A 21245-nucleotide genomic window follows, 5' to 3' on the forward strand; every position below is an offset into this window, starting at 1 on the left:
TATGCATATTCTTTCTATGATAACTTGGTTAACAACAAGAAGAATCAGCTTGATGTATGTGGGACTGTCTATTCTCAGTCATTCTTTTAGACTGTAAACTACTGCCTGGGACATCTCCAGGATCAAACTGAAGACGTTCTACCTGTGCAGTAGAGATGTGTTGGGCTCATTAGTTTTCAAAGTTCTGACCTATTTGAGCTTAAATGGAGAACTTGGGATGGGTGAAGGGAGATAATTTAATTCCTTATTTTTCAGGCAGTAAATTGGTATTATTTTTGCAGTTATTTTAAATTTTTTTCATTGTGATGCAGATTATATCAAGGAAGACAAGTTCCTTGAAATAAAATGCCATTGCTTGCTAAGGGCTCACACTTCTATTATGTATTGCTTCCACCTGTCTGTACAGTTTCAGAAGTGTGGCTTGATTATTACATGGGAAAACACTTTTCTTTTTCAAATGTTAACTGATAGCTTGTAACTTTTCAAAACTTTTGACTGTTGTAAGATGTCAGTCATTTGAGTATGACGGTGTGGGTTTCAATGGTAGAGCGTCTTTCTATCCCATCCTGGAAGCCCTACCCCCTTACTTTCAGAGAGACCTAGAAGGGGAAAATAAACTAGTGACAGTTTTCCATGTAGTTTTTAAAGTTTTTTTTAAAAGATTGATTTATTTTATGTTATGTGTGTATGTGTTATCTGTATACATTTTTATGCACCATATATGTGCCTACAGATGGCTGTGAACGATTGCAAATAAAAGAAATAAAATAATTCATACATACATAATTATAGCATGATTTGTTGACAGCAACTGTAAAACAAAATAGCCTATATGTGTCACTGGAGAACTGAATTGCTATCAATTGAGTAAATTGGTGCATTGCTGTTACATGTTGATAAATAAAAGTATCACAAATATTTTGAAATATGGAGTGAGCCTGTGGTAGACTTCAAGACCAGGGAATCATCTTTTTATTTATGTTTACAGTGACTATATAGCTTTTAAAAAAAGGGGGGGGGGGAAGCTTCACTTTGAATCAAGAATATAGGCCAGATCCAAGTACCTAAAATACTTTTCCAGTTACTTCATTTCCCCCTGAAATGTTGGTAAAGGAACAGTAAGTTGAAAAATCTGACGACTCAATCCCAAATACAAAAATTAATTTGTAAAGTAATCAAAATCAGTCTTCCATAGTTATTAAAAGGAGTCCATTATATCATTGCAGAAAATAGAACTCAATAGAGTTATCTCTATATATAGGACAACAAGTGTTGAATTTCTTTCATTTGGCCATTGGAAATATTACAGGCTTTCTTGGTAGGAGTATAGCTACTGCTACTACAGTAAAAACCCCATTGTTACCATATGAATCTACCTTTATTATTGCTTCTTAGTGGTGACCTAACGGCCTTTTACAGTATAGTTAAAATATACACCATTTAATGCTCAGCACAGCTTCTTCAGTTAGCTTCCAGTATTATTATCTGAAGCTTCAGACCTGGTCACTGAAACTTAAATCAGCTGAATTACCTTTTTTTTTTTTTTTTTGTCAGAAGTGGTATACCTGAGGCTTAACATGTCTGTGTCTGTTAACTCCTAGAGCTTGTCTTTCAATTACTCCGACATTAATTTTCCTGTCTTTGAGGGGTACTGGGAGTGGGGGGAAGAAAGGAATTATTTGGCTTACACTTCCTTATCACTGTTCATCAGTGAAAGGAGCTCAGAAACCCAGTCAGGGCAGGAGCTGATGCAGAGGGCATGAAAAGGGGTACTGTTTAATGGTATGCTCCTCATGACTTGCTCAGCCTGCTTTCTTATAGAAGCCAGGACCGCCTGCCCAGGACCGCCTGCCCAGGAGTGGTTCCACCCACAATTGGCTGAATCCTCGCCCGTCAGTCGGAACTACAGCCTGATCTTATGGACTCATTTGAGTTTCCCTCATCTCGGATGACTTGAGCTTGTGTCAAGTTGACATATAACTAGCCGCACATTAGTTCCTCTGCCAACCTCTTTCACTGTCTTTGCTCATGGTGGCCTTGCTCATAGTTTAAAATCTGAGAGCAGCTGTTAGAGTTAATATAACTTGATTAAAAACAGTGCATAAGGGGTACTGCTATTTACCGACAGATAGTTGTATTTTGCTAAAATAACTTTATGGAATTGTAAGATCTTTTCTGTAAAGAGAAACACTATTTTAACTTGCTTTGAGTTTATAGCAGTATTCCTGATGAGCCGAGGTCACCGTTATGATTGTGAATGGTACTTAGATTCTTAGGTATCCAAAAAAGACATGTGTGGTAAAAGTTTAAAAATAACGCATATACATATTTAAACATTTTTTTGCTCTGCTGTTTTTCTCTTTCAGTTATCTAGAAAAGTACGAGAAAGTTCATCATTTTGGGGAAGATGATGATGAGGTACCACCAGGCAATCCAAAGCCACAGCTTCCTATTGGTGCAATCCCATCTTCCTACAATTACCAGCAACACAGTGTGTCAGGTAAATATCATTTAAAATTAGCTGGGCATTCAGAGTTTTGAATTGGGAAATAGACATCATCCAGTGTCTCCAGATTTTGCACATGCGCACGCTTAAGGCATTAGAGAGATGGAACTTCCACAGTTTGGCTTTACTTGGTATTTGAGTCCCTTTGCTTCATAGATTTTATGAAGTTTTAGAGTATCTTCAAGTAAAATTTCGTATTGAATGTAAACAGTTATCCTTATTAGATAATCATTAGTTTATCCTGAATAGCCACTAAAATGAGAAGAGAAAGGTTCATTTAAAATTAGAGATACTCTAGGTGGTGGTAACACATTCCATTAATCCCAGAATTCTCTGGAAGCAGAGTCACGTGGATCTCTGACTTCAGGTACAACCAGGAAACACAGAGAAACCCTGTCTCAGAAAACAAACAACAACAAAAAAGCTATCTGAGAGCTAACTGTAAACTGAGTTAAGATAAACCTGGGCTCAGAGGGATGGAGGGAAGTATCAGGTGTTAGGGAAGCCAGGAACCTTTCTATGAAGTCCTGCTGCAATTCCTACAGCTAATGTTGGGTATGCTAGAATGTCAGGAATGTTCTGAATTATTCTATGATTTCCTAATGCGATACTAAAGAATTTTTTCATTCAAGTGGCATCATTATAAATAAATTCCTTAGCTACAAAGAGTTGAACTGGATTAGGAAATAATTATCTTGATAGTCTGATAAAGGGATTGGAATAGAACTGATTGAGGTTCTAGTTTTCTGTTCTGTGAAGATGAGCTGGGGACACATGGATCAATGTCTTTAGCATTTGGCCTACACAAAGCAAGAGATACTTATTAAGATAGTGGTCTTTACAAAAAATGCGGCTTTATGCACTTACTGTGTCAGTTGTTGGTACTAGTGCCAATCTCTAATGGGTAGCCCTTTGATTTAATTTGGCTCATTTTGCAGTTACAGTTCTTACATTTTATTTTTACTTCTATTTCCAAAGTTTCTTTCATGTCAGATTTACCTCAGTTTCATCCCCAATGGGTAATAACTAGAGAGAAATAGAGTCCCTTCTTAATATCTTGGATTTCCCTTGGAAGAGGCTTCATCATGTGCCTGTTTAAAAAACCGAGATGAGGGAGGAACAGCGAATTTCCGTTTTCTGGCCTGATGAACTATAAGCTGTAAGCTGAAATAAACCCTTTCCTCCCCAGATCAGTTTTGGTCAGTAGTTGATCATAGTAACAGGAAGCAAACTAAGACCACCTCTGTTTGTTGCTTTTTTTTTTTTTTTTTGAGACAGGCTGCAGCTGTGCTTGACTTGAAATTGTGATCCTCTTCCCTCAGTGTTAGGTTACAGCAGTGTGTTACCATACCCTGCTATCTACTTGGTTATATTATATTCTCTACATCTGTCTGATTAACATGGATTAGCTTTGTTTTACTAAAACACTTCAGCTTTAAGGAGTGAAGTATTCTTTGGCATCTTTGGAAGCCTATGCTGAAACTGTAGTGGAGCTAGACGTGCTCAGAAGCCTGCAGCAGAAGTAGCTAAGCTACATATTATAGAAATGGAAGGCTCAGCTGGGCAGTTGTGGCACATGCCTTTAGTCCCAGAACTCAGGAGGAAGAGGCAGGTGAATGGATTTCTGTGAGTTTGAGGCCAACCTGGTCTACAGAGCCAGTTCAAGGACAGGCTCCAAACCTACATATAAACCCTGTCTCAGGAACCCTCCACCCACCAAAAAAAAGGAAGAAAGAAAAAAAGAAATGGAAGGCTCATCAACTAATATAATGTTTCTTGTAACTTGTCTTTCTCTGTCCTGCCTGTCAGCTCCCAAATAACCACACTGAGACTTCTTATTAATTATGAAAGCTCTGCCTTAGCTTAGGCTTGTTTCTGACTAGCTTTTATAACTTAAATTAACCCTTTGGTTTGTTTGTTGTTGTTTTCCTATGTTCTTCCACACACTCCTAACCTCTTTTTCATTATGCCCATCTGGTTATTCCAAGTCAGCTGGCAACCCCATCTTTCTTCTTTCTATGCTCTCTGTCCAGAAGTCCCACTTATACCTCTTGACCGGCTGGTGGCCATTTAGCTTTTTATTAAACAAATAACAATGATGTATCTTCACACAGTGCAAAGGAATATTTCACAAAAGTATCTGCTTTGTTTTAATGGAAATCTGGACAGTTGTATCTTAGATGTAACATTTTTGACAAAATCTACACAAGGGATTCTTAGAGAGGAAGGAACTGAAAAGAGATGTTGTTTCCGAATAATGTTTAGGAATTTTGCAAGTCTATTTTTATCAAAAGAGATATTGCAACTTCATGATAGTATTATATAAATGTTTATGATTATCATCAGTATGAAAGCCCTACACTGATGAGTCTTTCTAAGTTGTCAGTAGAAAAGCCGAGTAAACTCCAGTATGTATTTGTTTTAGCGTGTGCATGTGTGTGTGTGTGCGTGCGTGTGTGAAAAATACGTTCCAAAATGGAATTACCTAGTGATTAATTAAGACCTTGAAAATTTTTATTTAGGGCTGAGGCCTAAATCAAGTACTCAAGGACAGAGTATTTGCTCGGCACAGGAGAAGGCCTTTATCCCTTTTCCCAGTATCCATAAATAATCCCAGATGTGGTAGCAAACACCAGACTCCAGCAGGTGAAGTCAGGATGAGTCTGAGTTGGAAGCTTGTCTGTGCTACATAACAAGGCCTTACCTTAAACATAAAATCAGGGAGTAGGAAGATGACTTAGTGGTTAAAGTGCTTGCCATGAATGCCAGAGTTTGGATCCTCATACAAATGCAAGGCAGTCCCCCTGTAATTCTAGCCTCAGAAGATGAAGATGGGCTCTCTAGCTGTGTAGACAAACCCTGAGTTTGATTGAAAGGCTTTGTGGATGACTAAGGTAGAACAATGGAGGGTGATTCCTAACCTCAGCCTTAGGCCTCCACCTGCCACGTGCATACCCATACACGTAACTGTCATACAGTAAGAGAACAGGTGTCTGAATTTCTGGAGGGTATTGCCTCTTTTCTTTAAACTATAAAAAATGTTGAGAAGTTTTTGTTTTGAACATTTGGATTATTAAACACAGATATCAATATTTTTGCTTGAATTATGCATAGATTTTTTTTTTTTTTTTAACGGTTTATGTGGGTGAAGGTTGCTAAGGAGCAAACCAGGAAGGACTTTGTGTTGAACAAGTGTTCAATGACTGCACACCCAGCTGCTTTCTAACTTTAATAAGTGTGAAAACGTTCAGAAGACAACTCATTAAAATTAATAGAACTCTACTGTTTTAGAGCTAGTCAGTGTTACATTGATTGTTGATTAAATGTTCTATAATCTAACAGACATTTGGACTGCAATTACAGTCACTGCCAACATTAATAGAAAGAATATCCCACAAAATCCCTGCAAGAGTCATAAACAGCCTGTTAGGTGGAGTCCTCTCTTTTCTAAATTGACAGGAAAGAATTGGTTGCCTCAAATTTAATTTGTTGACAGCAATGCACTTCAGTAAACTTTAAATCACGATTCTTAAAAATAAATTGCCAATCTCATTTTGAAATAACATAGCTTGCTTGGCAAGGAAAAGGAAGACCTTAAGACCTATGAAGTGTTGTTTTGTTAGTGAGACTACATTTTAGTAGTTGTTCAGGTTGGCTTGAAACACATGGACTGATATAGTCCATCTGTGCCCAGGGTTCCAGGTACTTGATCTTCTCTCTTTGAGAGGGGGTTGCCGTGGCAGATGTGGGGGTTAGGTGATATTCTCTCTATCGTGTGCAATCCAGTAACCAAAACTCAAGTCATCAGGCTTGGCAACAAGAACCTTTATCTGCTGAGCCATCTTGCTAAGTCCCCATCTGGATCTAATGTCCTGTATTTTATGGTGCATTCTCCTTAGGAATCTTTACCAAACCTAGTATGATTAAAAAGATAGTTCGTATTTGTTTGTTCCATGCTTATCAAAGTTACTGGTAAGATGTAAAGATTCTTATTTTTCAGCAACAAAGGAATTCCAGAATTATATTAACTCGAAGAAGTGTGGCAGGTGTTTTGAGTGTGAGTTCCAGGTTTATTTACTCTCAGGAGGTTTGGGTGACGGCACCTGTAAAATTAACTTTCCTTCTCATCAGTTACTGTTGCAATATACAAACATCTAAATCTGCTCCTGCATCCCTAGATATTTGTCCACTTTTTAAGATATTTGCGCAATTTCGTTTGTCAATATAAAAAATAAGCTTGTGTGTGGTGTAGCCCCGAGGTAGGCACTGGTGATTCCCTCAGCCACTCTTCACCTTGATTTTTGAGACAAGATTTCAAACATAGTGAGCAAGACTAGCTGGCTAGCAAACTCCGTGGACCTTCTTGTCTCTGCCTTCACGGTGCTAGGATTACAGTCAAATGATACCATGGCTGTTTTATTTTGATGCTGGGGATTTGAAATTAGGTCCTCCTGTTTGTACCACAAACACTGACCAGCTGAGCCATGCCCTAGGAGCTCTACTTTGTATTATTGTTCAGTGTTAAACATTTCAAAGAATCTGTGCCTTAGTCATTTGTCAACTCTGTTATGCACCTCACCAATATTAGTGATGTTCCTAAAATATTTTAGAATTGAAGAGTTACCTGTTCAGATGCTGATGTTGAGCCACATATGGTACTAAAAGTGTAATTCTAACATTGGAGAGCGTGAAGCAGGAGCAATGTGAATTCAGAGCCAATCAGGGCAACACATTAAGACCACATCTCATACCCACCCCTCAGATTTTTACTTATATTTTATAGAAAGGTTTTAGAGTTCATTATTATTATTATTTTACACTTTTAAGAATCCAAGTCATTCTGAAGTATTCTGAAAGGTTTGATCTGGAGATATTCCAACTCTTATTTTTTTTAAACTAGTTTCAGCTCTATTTGAAAAATTGTCTTAGGGTATTTGTCTCAGGTAATGGCTGCCAAGGCCCACACATACTGTGATTGTGTGCTTTCTATTTGCCCTGTATGCCTGTCTTCTAACCCTCAAAGTTTTGTTAAATGAATGTTTTAAAATCAGTTCTTGTACAAAAAATTGAAGTTTTTCTTGAATTATTTCTTTTAAGTTATAAAAACATGAAACATAAAAGTAAAACTTTATAAATTAAATTTAATCACAATTAAAACTTCGCTTTGAAACAACAAGAACACAAGCCAGCTAGGCAGTGGTGGCGCACACCTTTATTCTTAGCACTCAGAAAGCAAAGACAGGGGATCTCTGTGAGTTCAAGGCCAGCCTGATCTACAGAACGAGTTCCAGGACCACCAGGGAAGCATAAAAAGAACACAAGCCATTCACTGACTGGGAAATTTTGGGGAAAATATTGAATAAATGGTTATTATTGAAGATATTTAATACTGATGATTGGTGCTAGTAAGGATGTGAACAAAAGAAATTTTAGTGCACTGCCTATGGGAGTGCAAAATGCTGCAGCCACTGTGGCTTTGTAGATTTTAGAAAGTTAAGCACTCGATTTGGGTGTGGCCCAACACTTTGACTTCTGGACATCTAGACAACAAAAATGGGTGGGTCCCCAAGTCCTCCATAAGGTATCTATAACAGCAATGTTTGGAGGTGGGAATCCCAAACTAGAAACAGTGAAATTCCCCCCAAAAGTTCTTCATGGGGATGTCTAGGCAACAAAAATGGGTGGGTCCCCAAAGTCCTTCACGGGGAGTTTATGACAGCCATGTTTGTAAGTCAATATCCCAAACCAGAAACAGTAGAAATTTCCCACAAAGTTTTTCTCGGGAATATAACAACCATGTTTGTAGGTGGGTATTTCAAATTAGAATAGAAATAGAAATTCCCTTGATTTGGTGTATGATGAACTATGTCTAGATTATCGATTCACATATCAATATGAATCCCAAAAGTATTTTGTTAAATGAAAGAAAATAAACACAAAGACCTATGTGTTATTTAATTCCACCTATCTGATATTTCAAAATAAAGCAGAACCAAGGGACGAGAAATAAGATCATTGGCTTAATAGTGATGGGGTAAGATAGCAGCAAACGAGCAGAACTGTTGTGTCTATGGTTGTGGTTAGAAAACTGTCTTTTTTAAAAATTTTAGGATTCTAATGCTAAAAACTATTGCTTTTACTGTTGTCTCAGTAAATCCAATGAAATAATCATTTGCTATTTCTTCGTCAGTGATGTCCAAGAAGGTAAGTGTATTTTTGCATTTTAATATATAAAAATGTAATTTTAAACAATTAGCCTGAAAAGTCAAGGAAATTGAACAGTTTTAGTAAGCTTATAGTCTATTCTGAAGAAAGAGCTGGGTCTGCTGTGTGTTTAGAAGAGAATAGAATAGAACAGCCACAAGTATCCCGTCCATGGTTAACTTATAGGTTCTTTTCTTTTTTATTAGATTATCTACGTCAAAGTTATGGGTTATCTATGGATTTTAACTCGCCAAATGATTATAATAAACTGGTGCTTTCACTGTTATCTGGACTCCCAAATGAGGTGGACTTTGCTATTAACGTGTGTACTCTGCTGTCAAATGAGAGCAAGCACGCCATGCAGCTTGAGAAGGACCCCAAAATCATCACCTTATTGCTCGCTAACGCTGGGGTGTTTGATGACAGTAAGTTCCAGCAAACGTCAGGTGCAGTGCTAGATAAGCATTAAAGCTTTCTCATAGTTTCTAAAAACCACCAGTAAAACACGTTTGCTGTGTGTGTGTGTGTGTGTGTGTGTGTGTGTGTGTGAGAGAGAGAGAGAGAGAGAGAGAGAGAGAGAGAGAGAATTCACGTAGTGTTTTAGAAATTTGTGGGTTTTTTATTGTTATGTAGCAAATTATTTGAAAATGAATTCATTTTAGTGCATTTTGCTTTGCATCAATTTGCAAACTTTACAAACTATTGAATTTGGGATTATCTAGCTAAGACTGTTGGGAATTTGCGATAGACTTATTTTATATGAAGAAAACTAAAAATAGTATAAACATGCATAAAAGTTAGCTTCTTCCGCTGCCTGAACTATATTTTCAATTATATGAGGAAGAGGAAGGAACAAAGATTGTTAATTTTTTTGTAATTTTAAGTATCTGAATTAGGTAGATTTCCATCCCATTTTCATGGGGTTTTTTTGGGATATTTTCTTTTATTCTTTCAAATACAATTCGGCACTTAAAATAGAATGGAATTTGAAGTTGTTTATTCCTTTTTTGAAACTGTAAAACAAAAACTTTGTAAAGAACATTTTTTTCACATCAGAATATTAGTGAAGACTTAAAATCTGGCCATTGAATGGAATATGTGTAAATAGTGACTTAAAATGCGTAGGATAGAAGTAACTTGGCTAGTTTTGATGAATGAAGACATGGCATTCTCATGTCTGGCATATCTTCTCACATTCTGTAAGCACATTGTACTTGTAGTTCTGTGATCTGGAATGTTAATTTTAACAAACACTATTGTCTCATCAGCTAAGACAGTGCTTTTAACAGGGTGTGGTGTCATTCCTGAGGAGGCAGACAGGTGGTCCTTTCAGTTTAAGTCCAGACGACTGCAGAGTGAGACCTTGTCCCCAAAAGTTGTTTGAGATTAAAAAAAAAAAAAGCACTAACAAATACAGAGGCGTCAGGGCTTGGGAAATGGCTCAGTGAGCAAGTTACTTGCCAAACCTGGGGCCTGAGCTGGTGTGTGGCAGTACACATGTGCAACAGTCCTCCTGTGGCAGGGACAGAAGACTCCGAGTCTTGGTGTCATACATGACTGCGAGACCCTGTTCAAAGAAAGTGGGAGGGGAGAATGACACAGTGTGGAACACACACAGCACAGTAGCATTTATTCATTTATCTACTTATTTATTGAATGCAATTATAGAGAATTTTCCTTACAGGGATTTTTTTTTTAACTAGAATTGTTTACAACGAATGTCTTGCTTTTTGTTTTTTAAAGTATGACTCATACAGTCGTCTCTGAAATCGATGCCGGGGTTTTCAGTGTTGGCTCCTGGCACTCCATAGCAGCAGCATCTGTTTAGCTCTTTACTGTGTTTTCTTCCCTACAAAAGGAAGCTTGTATTGGAACACTGTTTTTCCTTACGGTGCATATAGTTTTTTTTTTTTTAAATTTGGGCTAGTTTTTAAAGATTTATGCTTGATTGTGTGGGTGGGGGGGTGGGTACGGGGTGGCATACATGCACACAAGAGCAGTGTCCACAGAGACCAGAAGAGGAAAGTTAAGTTCCCTGACCTGGAGTGAATACATGTGAACATCCTACAAGGGTCCTCTGGAAAAGCAATGCATAGTCTTGAAATCCAAGCTGCCTCTTTAGCTACTTAAAAAATGGATTTGTTTTGTGTTGCTAAGGATCAAACTCAGGGCCTCATCTGTGCTCTACCAGTAAGACATCTCCAGGTTAGAGTTGTGTGTTTGTAGTGTAGAGACTTAAGCTGTTTTGAAGCTCTATTTAAAAGATTGTTGTTTACTACAGTACACTTATATTTAATAATGTGATTTATTAGGAAATATTTTTAGCAAAAATGATATATTGAAATGTAGTTTTATTATTTTTCAAAGATACATGATATTAAAGAACTGAGAGTTAATTGATTGCATTTGTACTGTTGTTTTAGCTTTAGGATCATTCTCTACTGTCTTTGGAGAAGAATGGAGAGAGAAGACGGATAGAGACTTTGTTAAGGTAATCTAAAAACTGAATGCTGATGCATGGGGTGCATGCAGCCAAGCCACCCTGAAGTCAGTGGTTGCCGGCTTTGTGTGTATTCCATATTACTACTTTATCTTTGTCAGAATTGTTTATCCACCTGTTTAGAGGTTGTGATTGAATGGAAACTCTTTTAAGGGCTCTAGTGAACAGAAATGAAATTTCTTTATTCTTTACTTGATTTCTGAAGTAATAAATATGTAATAATCGAAAATATTTAAAGTTTTAAGCTGCCAGGATTTGGTGTTTCAGAAAATTTTGTACATGTATTGGGTGATACACCTGGAAGTACAATTGCTAGATTACAAACAAAGGCTGTATATTCTGTTAGTAGATACTGCCAGACAGGCTATCAGAATAGTGCTATTGTCAGAATTTTCAACATCAATAAATCAGGGTTTCAGTTGTTCATTGTTGTCAGGGTTTTGTATGGTTGGTCTATGATTTTATCCTTTCCATATATATGAATATATGGTTTTACTGTTTAGGTTGTAATTTCCTTTTCCCCCCAATGATTAGTGAAAATTGAAATACCTTTGACTATTTTGATAGCTTGTTTGAGGTAGTGAGTGCCCTTCTTTGGCCATTTTAAAATTGATATTATTAACATTACTGATTTTTAGAGGTCTGTATGTTTCCCAGTAAGGTTCTTTTTAAAATATATGTCTTAAAAGATTCTTTTTTGTTGCTTTCCTTTCTTCAAAGGAGTTCCTTGTTGGAAAGGTTTATTTATCTGACTGGTTGGTTGATGGGTCTGTCAGTCAGTTGAGACAGAGTTTACTCTAGCCCAGACTTCCTAGAACTTACTACTGTATAGAGCAGGCTGACTTCACACATGCAGCTGTCCTCTCTCAGCCTCTGCTGTCGGCTGTACGTGGTGACTTAATCTTAGTGCAGTGCAGCTCAGTCAATTCTTGCTTTAAGTTTTAACTTTTGTGTGTGTGGTTTTTTTTTTTTTACAAAATTCTGCCTACTTTGATGTCATAAATAGAATTTTTTCTGTATGACCTTTCACATTTACATATACAGTTTGTATAGCATTTGTGTGGAAGTTAGGAATTTGTTCATTTTCGTGTATTTGCTGTATTTTCATCATTTCGTTGCAATTTCACATTTTGCATGGATTTGATGATTACATATGTATGGGTCAATTTCTGCACTCTGTCCTATTTGTTGATCTGTTTACAGCTTTGGTGTGTCACTGAATTTCTCAGCTAGAGAGATGGTTGTGCAGGTAAAAGCAGTTTTTGCTGCTGGTAGAGGGTCTGGGTTTGATTCCCAGCACCCACATGGTGCCCCACAACCATCCATAACTTCAGTTCCAGGGGATCTGGAGCCCTCTTGACTTATTCTGGCACTTGCTATATACACGGTACATATACAAACAACCAGGCAAAACATTCATATAGCTAAAAAAAATTATAAATAAATTAATTTATATATATATATATATATATATATATATATATATATATATATATATTCTGATATATTTCTAAAATACTTGTCTTTTGTTAACCAGGGTCTACCTCTAGAGTTATGCTCTCTCTAATTTTATGCTTCAGTATAGTTTGAAGCCTTGAAAAGCAGGCTGTCTTGTGATTTGTTAGTGTCTAATATGGTGTGTATATCTCCTTTCCCTTCCGAATCTGTGTTCTTTCCATATTATATAAAAATACCCTGAATTGATCTGTCAGTCTAGGTACTATATTCAAATAATTCTCCACTTTTGTCTCTGTTTTACCAATATCTTAAATCATAGAATTGTTGTATTTTTATTTTATTGTTGCTATTTTGCTTTCTACCTTTCTTTTCTGACATTTTTTATTAATTTAGATAATCTCTTTGATGTTTTAGAACCATGTGACAAGATAAAAGTTTCCTTGACTTTTGGAATCCCATAATTGAATTTGTGGAGTCTTTCTGTGTATTTGTTTTATCTTTGGAGACGGGGTTCTATTCTGCAGCCCTGGCTGTCCCAAAACTCCCACCATAGTCGGGGCTCAAAGCTCATAGAAATCTTACCCGTCTCTGCCTCTTGGATACTGGCTTTAAAGAAATCCTTTCTCTGTTTTTTGTTTGTTCTTTTGCTTGTTACTTTTTTTTTTCCAGCTCACTTAATCCTTTTCTAGTTGTGTCTAATATGTCATTTTACCCATTTGCTGAATTTTTTTTAGAAATTCATTTTAATTTGTGAAGATCATTTTTTGTAATTTTAATTCTTTGATTCTTTGGTACTTTCATACAATTAATATCTTTTAATATTCTCTTTTGCTTTTAATAATATGAACATCTATATATTTAAAAATATCTTTAAATAAATTATTTCGTTTAGGATAGTTTATGTAATACGCATAAACCTGGTATCTTAGTCACTGTTCTATTGCTTTAAAAAGATACCATGATCAAGGCAATTATAATAATCGAAAGCATTTAATTGAGGGGTTTGTTACAGTTTCAGAGGTTTAGTCCTGTATGATGACAGGGAGCATGGCAGCATGCATGGCTCTGGAGCAGTAGCTAAGAACTACATCCTGATCTGTTCTTGGCGTGGACTTTTAAAACCTTACAACCCACCCCCAATGACATACTTCCTCCAATAAGACCACACTTCCTAATCCTTCTAATCATTTCAAATAGTGCCACTCCCTGGTGTTTAAACATTCAACTATATGAGCCTATGAGGGCCGTTCTTATTCAGACCACAACACCCTAATAAAACTTGTGAGCCAGGTGTTACTGGCTCACAGGATTAGTCCCTTGTATTTTTTCCAGTCTTGTTTTATTTATTTCTTTATTTCATTTACTTATGCTACTATCTTAAATTTTCAATACATTTAAAGACAAATAAATACTGTTCTGAAGTCACTGTGTTAGTGCCCATTGACTCCGGAGTAGAAACCAAGCCCATGGAAACTGAAGAGCAAGCCAGTGGTGAACAGCTTACTCAAAATTCAGGGATACTGAGACTATTAAGCCTGTAAATTTCTTGCTATGATAGAGCTTTATTCCTAATTCCTTCTTCATAACTAAACAAAGATCCCGTCTCATATTCTTACCTTATCCCCTAAAAAACCATACCTGTTGTTTATAGAATTAGATAATTTTCTTAATTCAGGAGAGTTGATGCTGAAATTTTAAGTTACACAGAATATTTTACACAGTCACAGTAGCAGTAGAATAATTAATTACTAATTATGTGCAGACAAAGACGTGAGTGTGGTGATTTGAGGAAGCCGACTGCTGCTGTTCATTTATATTCTGCTGTTCATAAATCTTTATGCTGTTTTCTTTGGCTTTGGTATGTTGCACCTTTCTAACAAGTTAAGGGTTGAAGGTTGGTTTTCTAATGTATAAAATACATTTAAGGCAGTGAAGTCCCCTCTCAGTACACTTTTAGCCTTGTAATATGTATTTATGATGTCTTGCTTTTGTTATACTTCAGTTTAAAAATATTTCCTAATTTCCCTTTTGGTACTGACTTATTTAGAAAGGGATTTGGTTCCCAGAAACCAAATAACTTTGTTAATTGATTTTCAGTTTTCCTGATTCCTGGCAGCTTCTTGAATTTATAGCCTGTTTTGGTTTTGTTTGGGTCTTATCCCCAGGACTGAATAGTGCTGGTGGGGTGTGTGTGTGTGGATGTGTTGGGCGGAGGTGTTTCTTTTAACAAGTTTTTACTGTGTATCCCAGAGTAGCATCAACTCAGAATCTTGTCTCAGCCTCCCCTGTGCAGTTCTGTAATCACCTTGTTAGTAATAGGATTATAGGCAGGCATCACACCCAGCTCTAAGTTCTGTTAATTTTACAAATGTTTATTCACTAGTACCTTGAGGTCGTATGCCCCTTTCTGTTATCTAATTGTTTATACTAGAGCAATTTGCGTATTAACTCTTTGAGTAAATTGTTATCACCACTCCGTGGATGATACAGGGATCCTGGAACAGTTCCATTTCTCTGTGCAGTTGGTATTAGCACACCATGTATAAGTTAAATTGTTCTCTTTTAGATTATCTGTTTGTCTTTCTGTTATCAATATCTTCATTTATTATGCACTGTATTCTACAAACTGCTTTGGTCACATGCACACCCCTTTATGTTCACTTTTCATTATTATTTAGTTTGAGAGTAGTTTCTGGTGTTCCTGGTGACTTTTGATTCCTAAGTATCATAGAAGAATACTTGTAATTTCTATAAGGTAGATTTTTTTCCTTATGGCTTTTATCATCACCAGTCATACTGATTTCTAGTCAAATTCTATTGTTTTTGAAGGATATGCTCCTTATGATTCAGGCCTTTGACATTTAGGAAAGTTTGTTTTATAATCCAGTGTATGGTCTTGGTTCATTAGTGATTCCAGTGGGCCTTAAAGGATTTTTTATACTGCTATATTGGACATGTTGTCTATTAATAATTGTTATTCTGTGATTCACTGAGTAATGAAGTAATGAAATTGCCAGCTATGATACAAGTATTTGTATCCATTTTCAATTGTCTGATTTTGCTTCAAGTATTCAAACTTATTAATCACTTCTATAGTTAACAATCATGTTTTCCTGACGGATCTTTGTGCCATTTTCTGCCATTATGAAATACTTTATAACATGTTGGCTATTACCTCTTGCCTTGAATTCAACATTGTCTGCTGCTTGTTTGGCCACTACAGTTTTCTTATGGTTGATGTTCTTGTACCACAGTTTTTCCTTCCTCACTGTTTCTTTTTGCTTGCTTCTGGTTGGATCTTGATTTCTTCCTCTTCACAGAATGCAATCATGTCTTTAAATCATGTTTCAACTAAGTACATTTCATGATGTTAATGATGTAATGGAGTTTGAACTCCTTTTATTTTATTGAAATTTTGGTTGTGCCTCCAAAATTAAGAGATTTGTATGTTCATGAATAGTAGACTTTGGGGTCTTGTCTCAGTTCTTTGAAGATGATACTTCATTGCTTAACATTATTCTCAAGAAGCCGGTTGTTGTAATGAAGGCCACTGTGGGTTCCCAGCTGCTCAGCCCCAAAATAATCACACAGAAACTATATTTAAAACACTGCTTGGGCCGGGCGATGGTGGCGCACGCCTTTAATCCCAGCACTCGGGAGGCAGAGGCAGGCGGATCTCTGTGAGTTCGAGACCAGCCTGGTCTACAGAGCTAGTTCCAGGACAGGCTCCAAAGCCACAGAGAAACTCTGTCTCGAAAAACCAAAAAAACACTGCTTGGCCCATTAGCTCTAGCTTCTTATTGGCTAACACTTATATCTTAATTTAATTTCTAGTAATCTGTGTATTGATTGCCACGTGGCTGTGGCTTACCAGCTAAATGTTCCAGTGGCTGTCTCCAGTAGGGCTCCATGGCTTCTCCCTCACCCTGCTTCCTTTCTCCCAGCATTCAGTTTAGTTTTCCCTGTGCAGGCCCAAGACAGTTTATTTAGTCACCAATGGTATTCACAGCATACAGAGGGGAATCCCACATCAGTCAGTCAGTTTTGTTGGTGCAGTTTATCTCTGACTTAAAGATGTTTTCTTTATTATTGATTTTTTTTTAAGTCTCATTGGGTTGTATCTTAAATTTTTCATTACATGCCTCCCCTATTGTTCATTTAGCTTTGTGAATCTATGGTTTGATATTTTATATGAAATTTGGAAAGTGTTTAACAACTGTCAAGTTATTTTCATTCCCCTCAAATTTTATTGGGTATATTAAACAATAATATTTCACACATCTAATATTCTATTCTAATTTTTAAATCTTTTAGCCCACGTGTACTTCAATATGGATGGTATTTTTGTCAACTTTTTATCTTCTCAAGATGAGACAATCTTGTAATTTATTTTCATTTCTAGTTAAAACTTTAAGATTTTTAATTGAGGTTTATTTCTTTGGATATGAGTGTTTTCTTGAATGTTATCTTTATGCTCTCGCTCTCCGTGTGTGTGTGTGTGTGTGTGTGTGTGTGTGTGTGTGTGTTGCCTATGAAGAGGGCATCAGAGTTATTACGATTGTGAGCTTGAATTGAGCCTGGATCTCCTGGAAGAGCAGCCACTGAGCCATCTCTCCAGCCCAGTTTTAAAGTTTCCATGTGGTTTATTATCTATTTTTTCCTTATCATGTTTTTATCATTTTTATTATTTTTCCTTTATCTTTTCTTTTTAAGTCCTTTCGAGTATGTTTGTTAATATAGTTTTTTTTTTGTTTTTGTTTTTCGAGACAGGGTTTCTCTGTGGTTTTGGAGCCTGTCCTGGAACTAGCTCTTATAGACCAGGCTGGTCTCGAATTCACAGAGATCCGCCTGCCTCTGCCTCCCGAGTGCTGGGATTAAAGGCGTGCACCACCACCGCCCGGCAATATAGTTTTTTTTTAAGCCTTGTCTATTCTCTAAACTTTCTTATTTAAGAACTAGTCTTGCTGAAAAATTTTTTTTTTTGTTTCTTTGGGTCTTGATAATTAGTCAGGTTTCCTAGTTTCTTATGTCTAGTAAGTTTTTTATTTTTTTTTCAGTTAGAGATATTTGTGTGTATTACATCACGAAGTCTACATTTTGGTTTCTTTTAGAGAATTTTAATTTTCTTCTTAGAGGTTCTTAGCTGTTACTTGGTTTAACTCTGTAGCTGCATTGGCTTTAGCCTTGTTGCAGCAAAGTTTTGTTTGTTTTGTTTTTGAAAGTCAGCTTTGTATCCCTACAGCATCAGCTCTACCTCCAAGAATGGCTGTAGTAGAATTCCTAACATGTGTAAGACCCTGGAGATAATGACCTCATAAGGGACAGGGTTATTTTAGTTTATACTCAATGACATCTGAGTGGCCTTGGTGCTGTGCTAATTTAACACATCTGTACAGTATAATATGTGGGGCAAATTTCCTCCCTCATCTCCAGGAACTAAGAATGAACACAAAGGAGCAGGGTACCACAGTCCCTTTTGGGAGCATGCTCACAGTGATTTAAAAAGCTTTTACTAGCTGGGCGGTGGTGGCGCATGCCTTTAATCCCAGCACTCGGGAGGCAGAGGCAGGCAGATCTCTGTGAGTTCGAGACCAGCCTGGTCTATAAGAGCTAGTTCCAGGACAGGCTCCAAAACCACAGAGAAACCCTGTCTCGGAAAAAAAAAAAAAGCTTTTACTTGACCCCATCCCACAAAGCTCTCTGCAGCCTGCCAATACCACCCTCTCCCTGCAGGGACCAAGTCTTGAATACATGGAGATTAAGGGCCACTGAAGACTTGTACCATAATATGTGTAGATTAATCTTACCCAGTGTTTGGTATCTGTAGGAATTCTGTTGAATTAGCTCGGTTTATATATTTTCTCTGTTCTCTGAACTTCTGTCGTACCTCTGTAGTGTTGTTTCCATGTTTTTCCTGTTGTGTGGAATATTACCGTACAGAGGTACAACTTTGGTACCCTACTAGATTTGTGGAGCTTTTGCTACATGGTTCCTCATTTCTAGAGATTGGCTTTCAGATGCTTTCTGCATTGGTTTGAAGTAAGCCGAAACAATCTGCTCATGTTAGCAGTCACTGTCTCTTGAGTTTCTTTCTGTTTGGATGTCTTAGCCCAGAAATAAAGTACAGATAGAATTGTGGGTGATGGGTGTGCAACCCTTTGCTCCTTTATTTCAGGACTCTCAGTCGTGCACACCTGTTGTCCAATCGTGAAAACACTTTCCATGCATGTTAGTTCATGGGAAGTTGGTACACCGGTACCCATTGCTCCATCAGACCATTTCCCCTAAAATCCTTGTTCCACTACTTTTCTGTTCCCTAAGTCTTCTGGGTTCCACAAACTCTGCTGTCACTTTAAAGTTCTCTGTCTTTCTTGTCTGCCTGCATTGATTGTTTCTTTGTCTTTCTTTTTAAGAAGTTTTACATCCCTACACTTTTATTTAGTTTCTTTGAGATAGTATTTCTTCATTCTGCAGCTTAGAACTTTAATTTATTTAGAAAATCTCTTTCCTTAAAACCCAGCCTACTTTGTTCTGACTTTCCTCCCGCTAAGGTAGTTTCTCACAGACCTTTTTATGGTCATCTTTTTTTCTTTAAAATTCAAACTTTCTGTGTTCACTTTTGACAATTGTCAGTTGTTAAGCCCATTTCTTGACTTTTTAAACTCAGTTATTGTTTTGTAGTTCTGGAATTTGTTTGTTTCTTTTAGTTTCCATTCCTTTGCCAAAATGCTCAGTCTTTTATTTCTTTGGAGCTACTTACTATCCATGATCATTCTGATTTCCACATCTGGTATCTTCATTATTTACTGTTTTCTTGTTTTTTGTTCTTTTTTTTAAATTGACTATTGAACTTTGTATTTCTTTAATAACTTAGTTCTTTTCTGTTGTTACCAAATACCTCAAGACCTTTTGTTTGTGTGGTAGATCCTCAGTGGTCTGGTGCGGCCTGGAAACCTTTATTCATACTGATAACCTCAAAATCAAAAACACTTTGTTTCCAAAACTCAGTTACCTCAGTGTGTGCATTTCAGCCTTTAGAATGGAACAGGAACCACTTCCACTGTTATACCTACGTTAGGGTCACAAGCCTTGACAAACTGGAATTTTGTAGAATAGAACAGTGTAAGTCCTGAAAGACTGTCTTAACAGTTTGTAGGTTTGGACTCATCTCTTTCTATGTAAAGTTCAAAGTGGAAACACTGGAAAGCAACTTAAACATCCACCCTGCCAGTGTACTCTGTGTATCAGAAGAGCCTGTAAAGATGGGCACTGTGATAATAACACAAGTTATAGATGCAGTTTACATGTATTGATCTGCATAAATCACAGTTTGCATAGTTGTAAGACAACCTGAAAATATGTGCGATTCTTGTGGTTGAGAAATCACAGGTGCTTCTAATCTCGCTGTGCTTTGGTAGATAATACCTGTAGGGGAAGAAACCACTGAAGAAATGCTTGAATCCACTTAAGAATATTAAGGATGCCATTTTTCTTCCCCATCCAAATTCCCAGATACCTTACAAGATTCTGTGGGCCCAGATTAAGAACTTTTGGTCTATAAAAATTTTTTATTAAGCTGCGTGAAAAGCAAGTGGTTATGTCAAAAAAAAAATCCATAGGTTGTAACACAATCCACAGGAATGTAAAAATAGTTTAAAAATCTAGTTTTGTTTTATGTAACATTTATCAAAGTAATATAATATTTGTTTTAAATCATCATCATTTCTCATTACAGTTTTGGAAAGACATTGTTGATGACAATGAAGTGCGTGACCTAATTTCTGACAGAAACAAGTCTCATGGTAAGTCAGTCAGCACAGGTCAGTTTATTACTTACTTTTAGAATAACAATAATAAATGAAATAGCAGCTTCAGGGAAATTTGTATTTTTTGTTGCAGAAGATACATCAGGAGAATGGATTTGGGAATCTTTATTTCATCCACCTCGAAAGCTGGGCATTAATGACATTGAAGGACAGCGGGTACTTCAGATTGCAGTGATTCTGCGGAACCTTTCCTTTGAGGAGGGCAATGTGAAGCTCTTGGCAGCTAATCGCACCTGTCTTCGTTTCCTCTTACTCTCTGCTCATAGTCATTTTATTTCATTAAGGCAATTAGGCCTTGACACGTTAGGAAATATTGCAGCTGAGGTAAGCATGTGGCATTTCCTTAACATGTCTTTTTGTTTTTATCCACATTTACTTTAAAATTTTGAAATGTTACATTCTGTATCTGCCTATATTTGCCAAATTTTAAATGGTTATGTATATTTGTGGCTGAAAGGTGGTGTAGAAGAGTCATATTTCTGGGGGGGGGGTGCATTTGAAATGATACTACAAATTTAATGATAACTGTTTCCATGTCACTTATATTTTTAAAGTAATACAATGTTGTCTTGTTCATTTTTATTAAGTTTAAAATGCACAGTTTGGGAAGAAGCATAGCTCAGTGATGGTGTCCTTTCTTTCTTCCAGCTTTTATTGGACCCTGTTGATTTCAAAACTACTCATCTGATGTTCCATACTGTTACAAAATGCCTAATGTCAAGGGATAGGTTTTTAAAGATGAGGGGTGAGA

General features: G+C 36.8%; 1 protein-coding gene across 1 annotated transcript in view; it reads left to right on the plus strand.

Moving 5' to 3' along the window:
• Window positions 1–21245, plus strand: part of Arid2 (AT-rich interaction domain 2) — a 146959-nt gene that overhangs the window by 71624 nt on the left and 54090 nt on the right. Inside the window, exons 4-9 of the mRNA XM_075960458.1 lie at window positions 2367–2500; window positions 8917–9135; window positions 11134–11201; window positions 20404–20470; window positions 20568–20818; window positions 21143–21239. Of these exons, the coding sequence (XP_075816573.1) occupies window positions 2367–2500; window positions 8917–9135; window positions 11134–11201; window positions 20404–20470; window positions 20568–20818; window positions 21143–21239 (836 nt within the window). The remainder of the gene's footprint in view (window positions 1–2366; window positions 2501–8916; window positions 9136–11133; window positions 11202–20403; window positions 20471–20567; window positions 20819–21142; window positions 21240–21245) is intronic.

This window comes from Microtus pennsylvanicus, chromosome 2, assembly GCF_037038515.1.
Source record: "Microtus pennsylvanicus isolate mMicPen1 chromosome 2, mMicPen1.hap1, whole genome shotgun sequence".
NCBI classification, from domain to species: Eukaryota; Metazoa; Chordata; class Mammalia; order Rodentia; family Cricetidae; genus Microtus; species Microtus pennsylvanicus.